This window comes from Calypte anna, chromosome Z (genome assembly GCF_003957555.1).
Source record: "Calypte anna isolate BGI_N300 chromosome Z, bCalAnn1_v1.p, whole genome shotgun sequence".
NCBI classification, from domain to species: Eukaryota; Metazoa; Chordata; class Aves; order Apodiformes; family Trochilidae; genus Calypte; species Calypte anna.
The window spans coordinates 14,357,445-14,378,964 of record NC_044274.1 but is presented as its reverse complement, the minus strand read 5'-3'; the positions used below and the strand labels follow the sequence as shown (position 1 = coordinate 14,378,964).

The following is a 21,520-nucleotide window of genomic DNA, read 5'->3' as shown; positions in this document are numbered from 1 at the left end:
CAAAAAAAAAACAAAACAAACCCTCAAACCAGAACAAAAGAACCCAGCCCCCCAGAATAAAAAACCCTACTTACAGTTGTATTTTTCTACAGCTTCTCATACCAAAAGCTCATGTTCTTACACTTCTATTCATCAGTGTAGCAAACTGTGTCTCCATGGTGGTACAGATAAATTTGGGTAACTCAAATGTTATGATGAAGTTGCTTCTCCCAGATACTACACTTATAATATCCTTAAAATCAACAGTGTTCATCTGTCACAGAATGTCTAGGATTGGAAGGGACCTTGAAGATCATCTAGGTCCAACTGCTCTGCATGAGCAGGGACACCTTCCACTTGACCAAGTTGCTCAAGGCCCCATCTAGCCTGGCCTTGAACACTTCCAGGAAGGGGGCAGCCACAGCTTACCCATGGAGCCAGTTCCAGCATCTGATCACCCTCAGAGGAAAGAATTTTTTCTTAATGTCTAGCCTACATCTCCCCTCTTTAAATTTTAAACAATTTCTTCTTGTACTCTCACTACACACCCATGTAAAAAGCCCTACCCCAGCTTTCTTGTAGGCCCCTTTCGGATATAAATTATGTTATTAGTGTTATAAATTTATTATTTTAAATTGTTATGATAAGTTATAAATTAGTTTGAGTGGTAGAGCCTTAATGAGAGTTTTCCTAAATGGGGAGCTTTTATTTCTAAATGTATTGGTTTGTCCTTTGCTGTCTGGACTTCTCAAAGCTCATTTTTAGTTTGGTTCTCATTTTAGTATTGATGCAGTTTTGGCTACCTCTTGCCATTTATTCAGGTAACTGCTCCTGGAAATTTTTAGAAGCATGCTTCTTATTTACTATTTTTTTATTTAATTATTTTGTAAAAAAAAGTATGCTTAGTTGTCTGAGGTGTAAAATGAAAAGACCAAAGATTCTGAGGTCCCTTTCAGTTGGGGAAATGAGTATTTATCAAAACCCCATGCTATTTATCAGTAAGTCTAAGACAAAAAGAATGTCGAAATAGCAGGGATAGCTAGGGGACTATTTGAAATTGCAGTTGTTTTGGTAAAAAGGAAGAAATGCATCTCTCTACTCCATTTGCATAGATTTCATTTGTTGTGAAATGTGCAACAGCTGTTAAGGCTACAGAATGATTAGTTGACGATTCTTGTTCACAGAAGTAAGTTATTTAAAATGAAACAATATGACCTTGTTTTATTAAGAATTATATAATAATTATAAAAGAGTAATAGAAAAAATTCATTAATCTTTTCATGCCAAAATATGTGATAAATAATACAGGAATTTCATGTAGGTTTTTTCCAGCTGCATGAAAATTTGATTTCTGGCTAGAATTATACACAATCAGTATATATATATATATATATATATTTAAAAATAATTACTTCGTAAACATAGATGAATATCAAGAACAGCTGTTGCCTGAAAAGTATTTGTTTTGTTCTGTTTAAAAACCTTATTAATTCTAAGTAGTCTTACTCCTTTGTTATATTCCAAGGGTCAGTGAAGTCAGAATTCAGCTTTAGCAACCTCATACCTGCAAAATTTAGAATGTTACTCTTCCTTTATGCAAATCATATGTGATTCGCATGAGTAGATTTACTGTTTTCATGTTTGTTGTGTTGTTTTGTTTTGCTGGTTTCTTTTCATAAAATACAATTTTTAAAAAAGTAAAAAAATTTGCTGTTTCTGTAAGTTTGATATTTCCAGATAATTTTTTTTAGGCTAGCATATTACTTCAATGGGACAGATTTCTCTAAATTGAAATTAACCACAAAAATTAAGATTATTCTGGTTTTTAAGAATTGTTCCTAAATTTTGTTGTTAAATTTATAAATATGACGCTTCCTGTCTTTTCTATGAAAATGAACTTTCATAGATAAAGATGGAAGAGAACTGTTTTGTCCCTGCTACAGGTTCCCAAGCATCTTCAGTCTGTGCTCAATTCTGAAATATGGTTACAGCATTTTAAGGAGATTATTTATCATATGGCACATTTGCCACAGTTTAAAAGTTTCCTGCTGAAGTCAGTGCTGTTTGTGAATTACTTGTGGTTTCTAATTGTGTACCTGTATTAATGTTTGAATTTGAGAGTGTTATTGCTTTGCTCTTGCCATGTCTTGTGAAATTGCCCTTGTCTTTATCTGCACACCAAGAGATCCTACATCTGCTAATGTTGCTGGCCTTTTTTTGTTGTTCATGGCACACTGTGTAACAGGGAAGTTCTGAGCTCAGTGGTTTCTTCCTGGCAGCTTGGAGTTTATCAGCAAGAGCCTTGTAGCTGCTCAACACATATTTTTGGTTTCTCAAGCAAATTAAAATGATGCAGAGAAGAATCATAATGTCAATTGGGAAAATATTGTTAGATATGATATTTCTCCCTTTTAAAAAACTTGTTCTGTCACTGCTGTTACCATCTTGCTTGTCAGCTCAATAATACTGGGGGAAAGACATAATCAAAGTTCTTTTGTCTGCTTTTGAAAGGATATTTTCCTGATAAGCTTACCAAATGGTAGTTGCATGATGCAAAACAGTCACATCAGAAGAGAATATTCTAAGAATAATCTGGAAGATAATTTTATAAACTATTACAATAAACTCATATTCCCCATTCAGAATGATAGTTGGTTTTCTGGAAAGTGTTATTTTGAATTGATTTGTATACCAACATAAGCAGTGCTGTGAATCTGGATAAGACTTACCCTCCAGTCTTTCATTGGCTTTTGAGCAGCTGTACTGGGTCACACTGGGCTTGTCCTGTCTTGGACAGTAGCTGTTAATTGGTGTAGGGGAGAGATTAGTAGGACAGGGCAAAGAAATCTACAGTCATGCTGCTATGAAGCATTCCCTGGCCTCCAGCATATTCTGCGTCTGATTATGTTCTTTTTGCTGCCTTTGTTACTTTCTATTTTCCTTTGAAACATCTAAAATTTTGAAAGTTTCAGAGCATGTTCTTCTAGAGTTTAACTGTATATTTGGTAATAATTTACATTTCTGTTTTACTATGGAGTGGTATTGAGAGAAATTTTTTTAGGAGGCTCTAAATTTAACTTGTTTTTACTTATCACAGTGTGCCGTTGTGTATCTAAAATTGTAGAAAGATAGCCTTAGGTTTTTCGTAGGGGGTTGGGGATGAATAAGTATGTAATACATGAAGACTGCATATACCAAGAATGCTAGCAAAGGTTCTTGGCAACAGCGTCACCTTTGAGAATTGAGGACATAACTATAAATTTAAATAGAGGACTAAATCAAATATTTATTTTCTGTGAGAACAACAGCTTTTTAAACTTGCCTTGTTGCAGGTCCTGGCATTAATATTATGCTCATTATTGGTCCTCGGTGAAAACTCATGAAGTTCAGGATTTTCTGTACTGCTATAAGGCATTTAAATAATAGTTTGTTTATCAAAAACTATATGTAATTTTCAAGTCAGCATTCCAGCTGTCATTTAGAGTGGTCCTTTAATAGTCTCTTTTTGCGTTCACAGTTTAAAGGTATTTTAAGTTTGTCTCTAACAATCCAAAATAATGTATGTGGCCAGTCTTCAGCTGTGTCATGTGCTTCTTTTTAAGTAGTAATACTGTAGCCTTAGATGTTATAAAAACTATTAACATTTCAACTGTAAAACCTATTTTTTGCAACAGTTTTTAGCAGTGAAACAAGGCTACCTACAAATTTGATGTATAAGATCAACACACTGAGGATAATTAAGGTATTTCCAAGGGTGAAAGGACAGCTTTTCTACATATTTAATCTCAGCGTCTTGGTTAGACACTGAGACAGTATATATATGACAGTAATTTGGAGAGTGGTCCATTGTTTAACTGCTCTGCTTCAAGCTGACTGTAAAACCAGAATGCATTTTTACATGCCACCTTTATGCATATACTTAGGAATATTTAAAAAAATTACTCTTTAACTTAAAATAGTGTATGCACATCTTCAGAGGAAAAATCTATTAAGTCACAATAGGCATTTAAACTTGGTTTTCCTGTTTACTTACTGGAGAACAAGTGCAAGTCTAGATCTACAGAACTAAAGATGAAGAATTAGACTGCTGATTGTAACCCTGCTAACAAGACTTTCTTCTTATCTGAGATTCTAGTGATTCCTGGATCCTACCTTAGATATTCTGTCTTCTGTTTTGCTTTCTAGTGAACAGACATTTTTGCAAATGTGATGGTTAATTTTTACATGATTGATGTAGGAATAAGAACAGTTCTTTTATTTTCTTGGCCAAATGCCAAGGGAATGAGGGAAGTTGTGCTTTTTCCATTTTACTGAGCTACTTTTATCTATTCATAGCTTTTTTCAGCAGCAAAAGTGAAAATTATCGAGTTCTTGAATTTTTTTTTTTTTTTATGTTTTGTTTTCAAAACATAAGTTTTGAAACCAGCATGAGTTACTGGTTCTTCATTGTATTCAGAATAAGTGCTTTATGTATGGCTCACCTGTAGGCGCTATAGGAGTCAAACAGATCTTTAGGTATATTCTGCAGAAATCTGTACTTTTCAAGAAAGTGTTCCCAGTTGTTAAGATTTGTTAAACATGGTGGGGTTTTTAACCTAAGACATGAGAGCTTTTTTTGGCAAAACTTACACACCATACTATGCCAGTGCAAAGTATTTTGTACCTTACTGTTTCAAGTATGATAATAGAATTTTAACAGTGATCATGAGGATGTTCATTTTATCTGGGTTTGTATTCAGTACATATTGCAACATAATAGTAACAGCCTGAACCTGATACTACAAACAAACAATTATTTCTGTGTTTTTACCTTATAAATTGAGACATACCTTCAATCTAAACAGATATTACAGGGTTGGTAGGTTGGGGGTGGGGGGTGGGGGGTTTGTTTGTTTGTTGTGGATTTCTAGGGTGGTTTTTTAAATTTATTTTGTTGTTGTGTTTTGGGTTTTGGTGGTGTTTTTTTTTATCTAGATCATCAGCTCAGTGTGATGTGATCATGTGCCATTTTGTTTAAATCTGGCGCTGTGAAGTTGATGTTTCAGTATATATAATTCAGGCCCTATCTCTGTGTCAGAAAGATTACGTTTTTCTAATGTAGCTTTCCCTTCCATTACTCAGAACCTGGTTGTTTTTCCTCTGTGAAAATTCCACATTTTGAATTAGATGTAAATTAATAAGGTTTCATATTTTGAGAGATTACAGAATTGTCATGATTTTTTTTTTCCCCAGCAAGTTGAAAATGGTAGGTTATGCCTTCTCATTGGTGATTCATTTAATTATTGATGGTGTTGATAAAAAGTGTTCTAGCAGACTGCCATCTAGGCTTGTAAAGACATCTTCAAGCAATTGATTTTTAGTGTTTCATTGCTTTTAATAACTGCTAATGGGACTGTTTCAGTGGAAATAGAGAATACTGCATTAATGTTTCTAGTTGGTGTGAGTTTCACTCAGCTTCCTTTGTTTTGACAGCATGTAGTTTACCAGGCTGCTAGGAGCAGTTTTGCAAGATGCAGCTGCATGGCAGTGAAACTCCAGAAGTTGCTAGTAAATGTAGAGCTGTATAGTAAGTTCACCAGATGCACCCATTTGTATTGTGATTCTTTCCTAAGGGAAAGTTTTTTGTGTTCTTAGTTCATTATTAAATGCTCATCTGTTGTGAAATATAACTTCTTTATTTAAGAGAAGTTTAGGCATATTTGGTCTTGTTTCACTTTTTTTAGCACTCTGATTCTGGTAGGCGTGATAACAGCTGCGAGTGCAGATTGTCACTTGGGAGTTTACTTGCTGTATGAACACTGGTAACTATATACAGCTACTGTACTAGCATCTATTAACTGGTGTGTATTTACACTCTCCTCTATTAAAGTCATTATGGTGGTCTTTAGAGTTACTGAATTATTTGTGTGCTAAAATCTGCCATTCTTTTTGTTAGCTTCTTATTCACATGTGTATAACAGAATAGCAAACTGGCATTCTGCTAGCCTACAGAATTCATCAAACAATGCTGCTAAATCTGTCAGGGGAAAGGAATCGTCTCTTGTGCTAATGTAGCTATTGCTGGTCCTGTTTCATCCCTGCATTAGATGGAGTTCTAGCTTTTTTGTGTAGCTGGAGTTCTATGGGGTTCTTTCTCTCTGGAGAATGGGATCTGTCAGAATGGATCATGATTTTCACTGGGGAAAAACAATGTAGCAGTCCTGAAGGGGTGGAAAAATGAGTCTAGCCCTGAGAGGTCATGGGAGTTTAAAACTAAACAGCAACACAACTTTGAGTATTTTCAATACACATTTATGAATTACTTTAACGTGTAGGGAATAATGGAATCTGCTGAAGATTATATGTACTGGGTGTTTTTAAGTACAAACAGTTGTGGATGAGAACCTGGTTTTGGTGTAACAGAAGTAAACAAAACAATGACACCTACTTTTTACAAAGTGCAAAAAAAAAAAAAAAAAAGACATGTATAGCAAATAATGTGGTAGTTATCAACAACAAGTTTTTTAGATGAGAATTGAGGCAAAGTACCTTGTGTCCATTAACTGCCACGTTTTGTCAAGTGCATAAGTGTAAGTTAAGAAGATAACCTGACTTTTTTCTATGAGTCTCTTCTAGAAAAAGCATCTAGCTTCCACCACTCTACTTGTGAATGACTCCATGGCACAGGTGCTTCTCTGTGGGCTTTTGTAGGACTTGAGTATTAAGTTTGACTCAATAGCCCTGCAGAAAACTTAACATAGCCACAAGAATGAGAAGTATTCTTCTGAGTTAGCAGAATCATTTTAATGTGAAGTCAGTGGGTGCCAGAGTAGTATAAAGGATAGGGTTTATCATATAGTGGGACAGGGTAGAGGGAAGAAAAGAAAGGAAGGAAAGGTATTGAGTCTTTTGGCAGAAGAAACGTAAGATCATCTCAGTCAGTTTGCACAAGCAAACCCTCAGCACTATGGGAAAGAATGTGAAGATGTGGTTGTCACTATGGGCAAGCTCAGGATGAGTCAACATCTCAATAATAATTGAGGTAAGTCAGGGAAAAAAATAGACTTCTGAGGAGTCTTAAAATCATAACAAGTAGCTTCTCTGTCTTCAGGTAGAAAACTAAGAACTGAGGAGTAAGGGTTAATCTCTGTGGCCATGGTCTGAACTGGGGCCATTTAAAAAATGACAAAAGTCCTTGTCAACACTAATACCAGCTGGTAAGCTTGACAGTGAAATGTTGAGGCCATGATATGGAAGATCAGTCTCTGCTTTTATGCCACTTTTTTCGATTTCTTCGTTACTCTGTTTCTCATCATTTTTGCATGAGATTTTATAACGAGAAAAGAATTCAGTTCTGGATCTGATTTTTGATTACAGAAAAGCCATATAGCTTAGTTGATAGAATCCAGAGTATTCAATTTATTCTGAAGTCCATTTTAAAGGAAGTGACAGACTAGGAAGATACTGTATCTCCATTCGTGAAGTCACGTTATTTTGTTTCCATTTTTTTACAGTTCTGTTAGACCTCCCTGCCTTACAGTTTGGTTTATTTTTTTAAAAGATGAGTCATGCTTGAGTAACAAGTAATTTTTCTACTTCTTTCTAATAAATGATCCATTTCCAGAAGAGAAAAAAGAGGATAGCAGTTTTTCCTTAGTGTGTCACAATTCTTTTGTTATCTTTTTTGGAGAGATTTTTTGCAAGAAGGCTATTTTGAAGTTTAAAACAAAACTTGAGCTGACAAGGTTTGACTAGAATGGCGTCTGTAGTAATCTTAATTCTCTCTGAGGTAGTATTCTGTTTTAGGGTATTTATTTCTTAGCTGCCTTATTTTTTCCACAAGCACTAGTGTTGTTGATATAGTCAAAACGTGAGTCGGCTAACTTTATGTATTCATATAGTGTTTGATAGTGGAAATGTCTATCGTGTTCTCAGATTTTCTCACAGGGTCATAGATTGGATACTGCAGTCCCCAGTTTGTTTCAAATAACTTACCTGCTAGTGAAGCTCTGAGAAATGTCTGTTTGCTCTGCTGCGCACTACAAAGATAGCTTCCCTCAGACTTTTCCATTTCTCTAGGAATGAGTTTTTCCTCAGCAGAAAGAGTACAATATGAGGAAAAGTTGCTGTAACTGTGTCTTTTTATATAGATGAGTAAAATGGTTGTAGTTCTCATTTTATTATCTGACCTCATTATGAAGGTTAGCCACTGGTACAGAATTGTAACATGGGAAGTGATAACATCATCTCGTCCTGATTTCTTCACATCCATATTGGGTGACTCTTTGCACAACTCACTTGGTTCTGAGTTGCTGTCCACTCTGTCAGGGAACAGAAGTGTCAATTACTAGTAATGTGAAAGATGTTTTATCTTGCATTTTTTCTTGCCCAGATAATGAACTGACTTTTGGTAGAGTTATGCCTTGAGTCTGTAGTGATCCTGCACTTTCAAACTTAAAATCACATTTCCAGTTATTTGGGAAAGTTATTGTTGTACCTTCCTCTCTAGGGAATCGAAGTAGAGTGCCTAGAACACACTGAAGCACTCTAAGGAATTTATTGGAAAAGGTATTTCACATTAGACTGATGACTGAGATTGATGCCCACATTTAGGAGCCTGTCTTCTCAGAATTTCACCAATCTTTTCTTTAAAAAATCACAGTTGTGTGGTGTGGCAGTAGCATGTCTGTCCATGTGCTGGACTCTTACTGTAAGCAGTGTAGTCAGTAGAGTTGATTCACCTTGTCCTTGAGTTAGACATGTTGCACTTGTCAGCTTGTTTTTTACCTCACTGGTTGATAAACAAGCTCTCTATTGACTGCAGAGGGTTTATAGGTGTATGTGCCTTAATTCGGGTACCTACCACCTGTAGGTGTCTTACGCATGTATTCCTGATGGTAGTGCAAATACAAGATATTGTCTTTCTAAAAATGTTCTGGATATATCCTAATGAGATTGGTAGTTATATTTGCTTTTTCAAATGTGTTGGTTTTTAAAAGTTTTATGTACAGAGATTGATAAAATCTTCAACTTTTGATTTCATTTTATAATGAAAAATACACAAATATCCTTTCATGGTGAGCAGGGAAATAGTTGACTTTATACAACAAAACTTCATCTGTAACTGTTCATACTGCAGCAGGAAGCAAGTATCTTTGCTGAAGTTAGTGTGGGGCACCACACACAAACACTGTTGCTACTTTGCAGATGTCCTCCAGCACAACCTTCGTATTTAATTTATTTCAAACCACAGTGTTACTGATAGAGTTGTAATGCCTGTCACACTGGCAGTATTCATGCCAGTACTGCATGAGATCCTGCGGTCAGTCATCTCCCTATGAAAACTGCCCTGTTGCAGTACCGTTAGGCACAGAGTTTAGTTTTAGTTTAGTTTCTCGTACAGTATCTCTGTGTGCAGCTCTCTGTGCTCAGCCTGTTCTGCCTCAACTCCCAGCCTTTTTCCCAAAGGCAGGGCAATATTGTCTCTCCTCACCATGTTTGGTATACCAGCAGGTATTCCCGTATACCAGCAGAATGCAGGGTTATGCAGTTAGTGAGTTAGTGTCTCAATCATGGTTTGTGTTTTTTAGTTTGGTTGGTTTGGTTTTTTTGGTTTGTTTTGGTGGTGTTTTTTTGTGGGTGTTTGCTTTTTTGTTTTGTTTTGTTTGGGGGAGGGGGGGAATTGGGGACCCTGAGGAAGAAAGGAGAAGGTATTCCTAGTCTACCTGTTTACCTTGTAGTTCTCTTTCCATGTCACTAGAAAATACTAGCTCTCTCATAATGTACAGTGGTTGTGGGCAGAGTTTAATACGAAGAACAGAAAAGAGTGCAATCTTCCTAAAATCCCACCAACTCTTTTTCTTCAGGGGAAAAAAAGGTATATAGTGTAGCAATAGCATACTATCTTTTTAGTTTTGTCTTTAAGTTCACTTTGTGGGTTTACATTTCAAGGGGAAGGCTTTTCAGTTCAAGATGTTAGAACTGGAGTTCCAGGCACTAAATGGATTTCTTTGTCAATTGTAAATCTAAGCTATTGATTAAAATCTTCTTTAAAATAGGAGTCTCTCTCCAGCCTGGGCTTTAGCATTAATCCTAGAGCACTTGGATGTGACAGGTTGTGGTTCTAAGCATAAATCAAGTTGATGCTTCTTGAGGTATAACTGATATGCATCCTTAATTAAGACCAGGACAGTACCTATTAATTTAGGAAAATACATGTTGAATGCATTCTGAGATTATTATTTTTTTCAACTGTGTCTGCTAATAACCTGTTTTCTTTTGCAGAACCCTGTGATAATATGAGAGAAATTCTCCAAAATGTGGCCAAATTACAAGGCGTTTCAAATATGAGAAAACTAGGTCACTTGAACAATTTCACTAAGGTAAGATTTCAAATAGGGTCATAGAAAAAATTATGATATAGGCAAAATATTTTGTGTATCCTGTATCATCCATTGTCTGAGAGATTCATGTAAGAGCTCAATGTCATGGAACAGTACATGGAATCTTTATAGTGTGGGAAAGGAGCAGTAAATAAGGACACGCATGGATGTATATGCAGGGTTATGCTGAAATTGATTGACATGTTCAGCTGGCTGAATTATTTTTTTTTATATTTTAGAGCTTAGAAGCATGACTGTCTCCCAGCTAATGGCTTATGTTGCACAAATAACGCTAAAGATTTGTTACTGTTCCTTCAGAATTGCATAAAAAATATGAAATCCCTGACTTTGGATATAAACAGATACAGTCCTCCCCTTCACTATACTTGATCAGTGAGCATGATATGCTGTGGTTTGGCCATTAATGGAATAACAACCATCAAATTTCACTGCCATTCTCATAGTGAAAAAGATGTTAAAGGGTGATTTCTATAAATGGTCTGTAGTGCTGATTTTTGGGTTGCTTTTTCCAAATACATTATTTACAACATGGGACCCATGGTCCTCTTGTTGAGGAAAGGGAAAAGATTTTGGCTGCTAGTAAATGATCAGTGACAGATGCAGTTGCTGCAGTAAGTCACAAGCTCAGTATATGCCTTTGACTTCAGTAAGCTGAGTAGGACTACCCATCTTTCATTAATATAACCAGCTACATAGTGCAGGCACCTTGAAGTTTCCCAGCTTCTGCTGATTAATACCAGAACAGGATGCTTACTTCTTTGGGGATTTCCTACCCCCATGAGAAGTAAAAAGAGAGAAATTACTGAAAAACAGAGAGACCTATACAGTTGCATTTACCTAGTGGAAAGTATCTTTTGGGTTTGAAGAATGCATTTGGAGTCCTTTATTGAAGAAGCTGTATCTCACAGTTAGCTTCTGAGAGTTCCTTCATACCTTTTTAAACAAAAATCCACAGATGTTTCTACAGGGTATTCTATTTTTCAGACAAAAGACAAAGGTGTCTTTTAGAACAAAATGAAAATGAATTCATCTTAGTTTAAACTTCGCAGTTGAATAGTGCTGATGAAATGGAAAATTGTGTTTTCAATCAGCTCAAAACAAATTCTGTCATATAATGAGGCTCTACTATTCTGTGTATCTGTTAGCTTTTCATCATGCTACTAAATTTCACTAGAATACAGATTGAGCTTGGGGTTATAAAGGTTTTCACAGATTTTATCTGACCATTATTTTGGAGTCTCAGGTGTCCTTTGCAAAACCCATGTATCTTAGAATCTGAATACAGTGTTGATTGACTGTAACATTCATGCAGTTTCATCACTGATGTTTCAGATTTCGTTTCCAAAGTTGCACTGTAATAATGCACAGAATAATATCAGATTTTTACCTTGTAATTGCTGTAACTAGTCTGCTAAATATATAAATCTGAATAGTATCACTGTGCATTCAGCTTGTGTATACTGTTGATCTCCTGTGGTTTTGTTGTTTTGAGCTACCGTTTCCAAGACATGTTGATGTGTTACTCATATTGCAGTGACTCATCCAAGTAGCATGAAAAACTCATAGCTGACAGTAAACATGAAAAAACCTTCACTATAAGTTAGTTACTGTCTGGCCTAGTATAAGTACTATTTTGTCCTAATATTAAATCATACCCTCAAGGATTCTGTGCTCTTCCTATTCATTTGCTATTACATAGAATCAGATAGATTGGAGAAGATGCTTAAGATCATTGGCTCCAACCATTAACCTAGCATACTGCCTAGTCCACCAATAAACCACGACTGTAACTGCCACATCTGCACCTCTTTTAAATACCTCCAGGGTATTGAAAACTCAGCCACTCTGGGCTGCCTGTTCCAGTGCTTGGTATATAATTTCAGGAGTTTATATAATATGATAATATTTTACCATTTTAGTGAAATGTGTAACCAGAAGCAGATTTTTGTATTCTGGTACATCTTGCCTACCAACTTACACTAAACTGACATGTACATTAATTGTTAACTGTTACAGTGAAATGTGACAGTGGCTTGTCATTCTTAGGAATTCAGCCATCTGCAAAAATCACCGCATTTGAGCCAGATTCTTAATGGTGTTTGAAGGTGAAATGAGAAGAAATGTGCTGTTTCTCTTTAATATATTTAAGACCACACATTTATAGCTGAGCAAATACTCACAGTATCTTTTTTATAGCAGCTTTCATGACTTTTTTTTTTTCCTACCCTCTTAAACATACACCAACCCAACCTTACTTTTGCCAGATTTTTTTGCTAGAATAAATAAACAAACCCAATGGTTCAGCATCATGGGTGTATTTTCTAGCTGCTTTGTACATTTTCTGCTATACTTTTCCCATTTTGTCTGCTCTTAAAATGTGATGCCCAAAATTTTCTTCTTCATGCAGTTTTTAGTACTGATTGTGAAGTGGGGAAAAAAGTCTCTTCACTGAAAAAAAAGGAATTTTTTTTTTATTTTTTAATTACATCACATTAAAACATTCAGTTTATAGGTTGCTGTAACTTAGAGGTCTTGCTTTACTTTTGAAATTTCTTTTGGTTTTAACAATTCTGATTTCTGGAGATCATGTATTTCCCTGCTGGACTCCTTTCATGATACCCTGAAGGCACTACATTGTTCCTTTTATTTAATTGCATTTGCTTCTTGAGTTTGGGCACTCCTTTCAAATCACAGAAACATTTTGAATTATAATCTTGCTCCCCATCTTGTAATTTTTTTTCTAACTGGAGGTCATGTAAGCATACTACCACCTGTAAATTGCATAGAAAGCCACATATAAGTAATGGTGGCCCACTAAAATCAGAGCAGTAGATAAAGTAGCTAATCTCTTTTTAGTCAATTGTATATGTTCATTTTCTATGAGAAACATTTCACTTGTATGCAGAGACATCATCAAAGACTTTGGTAATCATTGTTATCACATTCAGAAACTGGTTAACACAGAGGTTAAACTTGATGAAAGTTACATATTGTTAAGTTGCATGACTATGTTTGAGTTTCAAGATAAAATCAAGCTCCCACATCAGTGAGGGTGTGTGCAGTGGGAGCACATACAGTTCCTCAGTACCAACTGTTTTCCTCTAATAATGAAACTGTGTATGTTTGGTAAGAGTGGTTAATGACAACTAGGCTAGAGCTGGTCTAGTGAAATCTTTAACAATTGCAGCAAGTTAGGGGATTCCTGGAACATGTAATCTTTTTTAGTTTCATCTTGGGACCACTCAAGGCACAAACCAATGGTAAGTGCATTGATAGGCAACTCACTTTAGAAAGTAATAGTACTTCAACATGTTTCTGAAAAGTGGTTTTTCCTACATCAATTATAATTCTCTTCTTTTTTTTCTAAAGTAGGAAAAATGATTGAGGCTATAGTCTGGTATGTTAAATAGGAATTCCTCATTTGTGGCTAGGGTTGAATGGTGGGAAGAGGCTTAAATGTATAATGATGAGCCCAAACAACTATTGAGGTACTTGTCTGAAACTGAACAAAGGACTGTTTTTACTCACTATCTTCTCACACTGTTTTGCTTACACTCTGCCAGACAATTTTTACAGTTCACAAGATGTCAATAGAAATGCTAAAGCAGCAGTGGTGGCCTTAGGCAGCCCAACAACATGGAATAAAAATAGATTGATGCTAGGAAGTGACATACCATCATAACCAGTTAATCTACAAATTGTCTAGTTTTATTATCACTTAAATGTGAAAGGTGGGGGAAAAGAGATATTATATAATAACTTATGTTTTGTAATCATCCTTGGTTACAGCCATTTAAGAAAAATGACAAGTCCAAAATGTTTCGTTTAAGTTTGGTTGTCTGACCCCAAACTTGCGGCTGATCCAGGACAATTTAATAATTTGTCTCATTAACAACTTTGTATTTAAATGTTACCCCTGCATTTTTCTCATAATGTAAAAAAGAATTTTGTGATGTAATGTGATCCTTGGAAAAATATGTACTTGTTGAAAATAAACCTGAATATTGTTTGAATTCAAACAATTATGCTTATAAAGGGGGTTTATTTAAAAACAGAGTTTCTGTGCAGTATGCTGGTTTTTTCATGTGGAGGTGAACAGTAGAATGAGAGCATGTGTAATGTTAAATATTTCAAGTTACAGTAGCCTTTGTTTACATGTTCATTTAGTTTATGACAGTTTTTTATTGCAAGCCGTTTTAATGTTTTCAGAGCAGGGGTATTCAGTTGTTAGCACAAACCCTTCTTGAATACCTCACTGACAAGAAAGTGTTAATATCATGCTGGCTCAGAACTAGACACATGCCTGTTTTGAAAAAAGAGGACACAGTGCAAAGCTATTGCAATCAGTATTAGTCACTTGAGTTTTTGGAAGTACTTGGAAAAGTATTTTGGGATTTGGATGTAATAATAAAATAATTTATAATTTTAGCTGGAGGTAGTAACTGAGTCATAGACTGGTTTGAGTTGCAAAGGTACCCTAGAGATCATCTAGTTCCAGCCTCCCTGTTTCCCCCTAGACTGAGTTGCACAAAGCCCCATCCAACCTGGCCTTGAACACTTCCAGGGAAGGGGGCATCCACAGCTTCTCTGAGCAGCCTATTCCAGTGACTCACCACTCTCATAATGCAGACTTTCTCTGTAATGACTAATAAAAAGTCCCTTCACGGTTTTCTTGTAGGTCCCTTTTAGATACTGGAAGGCTGCTCTGACTTCCCCTCGGAGCCTTCTCTGTGCTGAACAACCCCATCTCTCTCAGCCTGTCTTCAGCTCTCTTACTATCTTTAAGATAAGACTTATCCCAGCTCCATGTCCTCCTTGTGTTCAGGACTCCAAAACTGGGCACAGTGCTCCAGGTTGGAGTCTCGTGAGAGAGGAGTAGGGAAGCCAGGGAGACTGGCCTTCCTTGACCTGCTGGCCATGCTTCTTTTGGTGCAGCCCAGGATACAGTTGACTTTCTGGGCTGCAAGCACAAGTTGCCTGTACATGAGATGACTTCTAATTTCTTTGGCAGTCTTGCAAAGGAAACCAGTGTCGGGTCTTCTTACAAAATTGGCACTCACTGGATTCCTCCTTTGAGATTGGTTTTGAGTGTGAAACCTGCACTTAAAAATCTTTAGTCTTGTGCTCTAAATGGATAGAAATGGTTGAATGGTTGAAATATTAAGAACAGTATGTGTGTCTTCTTTTTTGCATAAATTAAACCTTTGCAAGCATTTTTCAGACCCACAAATTCTGTGGAATGGATGGGAGGCCAAGCCAGGTATCAGTTACAACGGCACCATTGGCAGCGCCTGTGCTGCTGTGGCTAAACATGATCAGACCATGCGTGCCTGTCCTTGCTGCAGAACTTTCTGAATGTACATGTGCTTTAGCTTCAGTCTTTTCATCTCATCTCTGGATTCTCCTTCATAGAATGATAGAATGATAGAATGATAGAATGATAGAATGATAGAATGATAGAATGATAGAATGATAGAATGATAGAATGATAGAATGATAGAATGATAGAATGATAGAATGATAGAATGATAGAATGATAGAATGATAGAATCATAGAATCATAGAATCATAGAATCATAGAATCATAGAATCATAGAATTGGGTGGGTTGGAAGGGACCTCAGAGATCATCAAGTCCAACCCTTGAACCACCGTTGCGGTTGCTAGACTTGTTGGCACTAAGTGCCACATCCAGTCTCTTTTTAAATATCTCCAGGGACGGAGAATCCACCACTTCAGTGGGCAGCCCATTCCAATGTCTGATCACCCTCTCCATAATGAAATTCTTTCTAATATCTAACCTAAACCTCCCCTGGCACAACTTAAGACCATGCCCTCTTGTCTTGTTGAAAGTCGTCTGGGAAAAGAGACCAACCCCTGCCTGGCTACACCCTCCTTTCAGGTAGTTGTAGAGAGTGATGAGGTCTCCCCTGAGCTGCCTCTTCTTCAGGCTGAACAGCCCCAGCTCCCTCAGCCTCTCCTCATAGGGTCTGTGCTCGAGTCCCTTCACCAGCCTGGTTGTCCTCCCTTGGACCCACTCCAGGACCTTGATATCCTTCCTGAACTGAGGGGCCCAGAACTGGACACAGTACTCGAGGTGTGGCCTCACCAGGGCTGAGTACAGGGGCAGAATCACTTCCTTGGACCTGCTGGCGACGCTGTTCCGGATACAGGCCAGGATGCCATTGGCCTTCTTGGCCACCTGGGCACACTGCTGGCTCCTCTTCAGCTTCCTGGCAATCCAGACTCCCAAGTCTCTTTCTGTCTGGCTGCTCTCCAACCACTCTGTCCCCAGCCTGTAGCGCTGCGTGGGGTTGTTGTGGCCAAAGTGCAGGACCCGGCACTTGGCCGTGTTGAACCTCATCCCATTGGAATCAGCTCAACTTTCCAGTCTGTCCAGGTCCCTCTGCAGAGCCCTCCTGCCTTCCAGCTGATCCACACTCCCCCCCAGCTTAGTGTCGTCTGCGAATTTGCTGATGATGGACTCAATCCCTTCATCTAAATCATCAATAAAGATATTAAACAGAACTGGGCCCAACACTGATCCCTGGGGGACACCACTAGTGACCGGCCGCCATTTTGATGCAGCCCCATTCAGCACCCCTCTCTGGGCCCGGCCCTCCAGCCAGTTCTTAGCCCAGCACAGGGTGCTCCTGTCCAAGCTGTGGGCTGACAGCTTTTTCAGGAGGATGCTGTGGGAGATGGTGTCAAAGGCTTTGCTGAAGTCCAGGTAGACCACATCCACAGCCTTCCCCTCATCCACCAGTCGGGTCACCTGATCATAAAAGGAGATCAGGTTGGTCAGGCATGACCTGCCCTTTCTAAACCCGTGCTGGCTGGGTCTAATCCCTTGCCCATCCTGCAGGTGCTGTGTGATTGTACTGAGGATGATTTGTTCCATAACCATGCCAGGCACTGAGGTCAGGCTGACGGGCCTGTAGTTTCCTGGGTCCTCTTTCTGGCCCTTTTTGTGGATTGGCGTGACATTCGCCAACTTCCAATCATCTGGGATGTCCCCAGTGAGCCAGGACTGTTGGTAGATGATAGAGAGAGGCTTGGCGAGCTCTTCTGCCAGCTCCCTCATCACCTTTGGGTGGATCCCATCCGGTCCCATAGACTTGTGGGGATCCAAGCATCTCAGTAGGTCACTGACTGTGTCCTTCAGGATTACAGGGGGGCTGTTTAGATTCTTGTCACCTTCTATAAGCTCCAGAAGCCATTTGTCCTCAGGGTAACCTGTCTTTCTGTTGAAAACTGAGGTAAAGAAGGTGTTAAATACCTCAGTCTTTTCTTCATCTTTGACAACTATATAGAATCATAGAATCATAGAATTGGCTGGGTTGGAAGGGACCTCAGAGATCATCAAGTCCAACCCTTGAACCACCGTTGCCGTTGTTAGACCATGGCACTGAGTGCCACATCCAGTCTCTTTTTAAATATCTCCAGGGACGGAGAATCCACCACTTCAGTGGGCAGCCCATTCCAATGTCTGATCACCCTCTCCATAAAGAAATTCTTTCTAATATCTAACCTAAACCTACCCTGGCACAACTTAAGACCATCCCCTCTTGTCTTGTTGAAAGTCATTTGGCAAAAGAGACCAACCCCTGCCTGGCTACACCCTCCTTTCAGGTAGTTGTAGAGAGTGATGAGGTCTCCCCTGAGCCGCCTCTATTCCCACCCGTGTCCAGTAAAGGGCCCTTTCTTTTGCTGTTGATGTATCTGTAGAAGGACTTTTTGTTATCCTTCACAGAGGTGGTGAGATTCAGTTCACATTGTGCCTTTTTCTCTCTGATTTTCTTTCTACATGACCTAACTATATTCCTTAATTCCTCCTGAGTAGTTAGCCCTTTTTTCCATAATTGGTAGGCCCTCCTCTTAACCCTAATTTCTTTCAGAGTCTCCCAATTCAGCCAGACTGGTCGTCTTCCCCGCCGGCTTGCCTTTCGGCACACTGGGACAGCCTGCTCCTGTGCTTTCAAAATTTGCTCCTTGAAGTACGACCATCCCTCCTGGACCCCTCTGTTTTCAAGGGCTGTTTCCCAGGGTATACTCTGAACAAGTCTTCTGAATAGGCCAAAATCTGCCCTCCGGAAGTCCAGCGTAGAGGTCTTATTGACGACCCTCCTTGTATCCCTGAATATTGAAAACTTTATTATTTCATGGTCGCTAAGTCCCAGGCGTCCACCGACCACCACATCTACCACCAGCTCCTCTCTGTTTGCAAAAAGAAGGTCAAACGGGGCTCCATCCCCGGTAGGCTCATTTACTAGTTGGAGCAGGAAATTATCCTCTATACACTCTAGGAGTCTCCTAGACTGTCGTCTCTCTGTGGTGTGAATTTCCCAGCAGATGTCTTGCAGGTTAAAGTCGCCCACAAGAACAAGGGATGACGATTTTGAAACATCCGCCAGCTGCCTGTGGAATAATTCATCATCCTCATCATCCTGATTGGGTGGTCTGTAACAGACTCCCATCACGATATCAGCCTTGTTGGCCTTTCCTCTGATTCTAATCCACAGACATTCCACCTTATTATTGCTGACCTCAACTTCTACAGTGTCAAGAGACTCTCTAACATACAGAGCTACCCCTCTGCCTCTCCTACCCTGCCTGTCCCTTCTGATAGGGACTTGTGTGCCTCTTCATACTTGTGTGCCTCTTACGCCTAATTAAGTTTCAGTTCACATCAAACCATCACTTTGGCTTTGAGGTAGCAGCACAATATTGACGCTTTAGAGGCATCATTTGATTATTCCTCATATAACCATCTATTGATGAGGATCTTGCTCTTCTAGTATATCCATTACAATTGACTTCCAATCTCTAACATCTGGTGCAACCCCAGAGAAGAGCAATTAACATAATCACATTTATACTTATCCTGTCACTTACACTAACTGCTATCCTACTTGCATTAAATTTCTGACTCGGCCAGATCACCCTGGACTCAGAAGAACTATCGCCATATGAATGTGGATTTGATCCACTAGGATCTGCCCGACTGCCATTCTCAGTCCGATTTTTCCTCAGTAGCCATTGTGTTCATGCTATTCGACCTTGAAATCGCCCTACTCCTGCCACTTCCATGAGCAATACAACTCCAATCCCCCAGTTTACCATTTGCCCAGCTAGTGGATCTTTGAAAAATACCTTAAAGAGGTAGCACAGAGAGCAGCCTGGAGTTGAAAAGACCAGTAGGCATCTTATCCAATTGTGGAATTGTTAATATAAGGCCACAGGGCTGTCTGTGACTGCTTATCTATGGAGAGAATACTGATAGCAGAAATTCTCAGGGACATCTGAAGTTGGTGTGCTTCCCCTTTGCATGAATGAAGTGTCTCGGGTGTCTCTGAAAGCCGTGGTGGAAATTTTCATTTTTATGTAGCCATTATATAAATGGCTACAGTTATAAATAATGGGTCTTTTCTTTTCTTTTCAGCTTCTTTGTAGTACTGGCCATGCTGAAGAAAAGCTAGGGTTTTCATATGACAGCATCATAATATGGTAAGTAGTAAGGAGCACTAAACTAATACTAGAGCACTTTATTGTTTCAGGCGCAATTAAATCTATTTGTACTTCTGAGCAAACATTTTGTATTTTTAATTTTTTTTTTTTTTATTTTTTAATGAAAACATACACCTAGAAGGAAGTAATGAGTAAAACCAGAAATATGTTCTGCTTTCAGGCAACGGAGAAGAACCTCCAAGTTAGAAGCATGAATTTCTTTATTATATTCCTCACAGATGTTAAAATACCTCTAAATATCGCAGCACTTGCAAAAGGCACATTTAGTAGAAATGTGTATCAAGAGCATAAATTTGATGTAGAATCACAATTTAAAGATAAACATTTTATGTCAATTTGTGCATGTATGTCTTTCTGGGATTGCTTTCACTGCTACTAAAATGCTCTGTGTGTCTGCTTTCAAGTGGAATTTTTGTGTATTTTGTTACCATATCTGACAGTTAAATTAAACTGAATACTTATTTACAGAGCTTCTGTCTTTTTAAGCTGTGATAAATTTTTCCTGAGATTCAGACAAAAACAACTAATATTAGTATTTTATGTGACTTTGTGTTCTTTTGGTTTTATTATCTGACACAAGGAAGCAAGCTTAGAAAAGCTAGTCACTCCTTAAGTAAAATTTTTGGGAAGACTTGGGTAATTTCTTGTGAAAATAGTGTAAATTAACAGTAAAATTTTAAAATGGTATTTTTGTGAATTTATACGTTGCTGTAAGCTTTGACAGGTTATCATCTGATCATATGAAATCTATGCCTTATGATATGACTAAACATTGCTTAGTATAACTTCAAAGTTCTGTACCAAATATTTTCAAATACAAGTCTTCAAAGGTTATGCAGATACTAGATTGTTTTTATAGGAAGTTAATGGGTATATCTGCCATTCATAGATATTGTAATGTGGAAGAGGTAAAAATGTTCGCTTTGAAAAATGCCAAAACTGACTTCTAAAATGACTTTTTTTTTTAGAAGGATTTTATTAGTATTGTTACTTTGGTCAATCCACTTGTTCCTCTGTATGTAAATAAAGGAGGTTTTGCATGTATGTAGATTATTCTGCTACTGTTACAATGTTCAATTTTAAAGGTAGAACTCAAGTACTCAGTTTTAAACAAATATAATTGAGCTGATTGGTGGTTCTACAGTTTTTGTAGGCTGGATTTTTTTCACAAACTACAGACCTTTCAAGCAAATTTAAAGCTATAAAGAGTTATAGCCATTTACAGTATTATGTTTGCAGATGGTAATTTGCTATACAGCATGCAGCCATTCTGAGTAATTTGCAGGTACTGAACTTCTTAGCCAATTTTGGGAATGAGCTTCAAGCAGGCTAAGTACTAGTCCTTAGGAAGTATCATGCAAGTTCTGTAATTTTCTCTTCTGATGTTGCTAATATTATCTTAGATTTCAGTATGAAAACCTTTTCTTCTACTGAATGAACCTGTTTTTCTTTAAAAACATGTTATTTGGATGCAGGAAATACTTTGAGTTGTGTGCATTTGTAGAGTGGGTTTCTGTTCTTAAAGCATCTAACAGCATCAATGATTTTAAGAATAATTCTAGATTTTTTTGGAGTCAATAATCTTGACAGAATATTCCTCCAAATCAAAGGCAGTTGCAGTCTCCAACAGCA

At 38.0% G+C, this 21,520-nt stretch overlaps 1 protein-coding gene across 5 annotated transcripts in view; it reads left to right on the top strand.

Moving 5' to 3' along the window:
* The window catches only part of RICTOR (RPTOR independent companion of MTOR complex 2), an 88,041-nt gene that overhangs the window by 7,933 nt on the left and 58,588 nt on the right, over positions 1-21,520 (top strand). For all 5 annotated transcript variants that reach the window (XM_030466875.1, XM_030466878.1, XM_030466874.1 and 2 more), the window contains 2 exons: positions 10,243-10,340; positions 19,803-19,867. In XM_030466875.1, the coding sequence (XP_030322735.1) occupies positions 10,243-10,340; positions 19,803-19,867 (163 nt within the window). The remainder of the gene's footprint in view (positions 1-10,242; positions 10,341-19,802; positions 19,868-21,520) is intronic.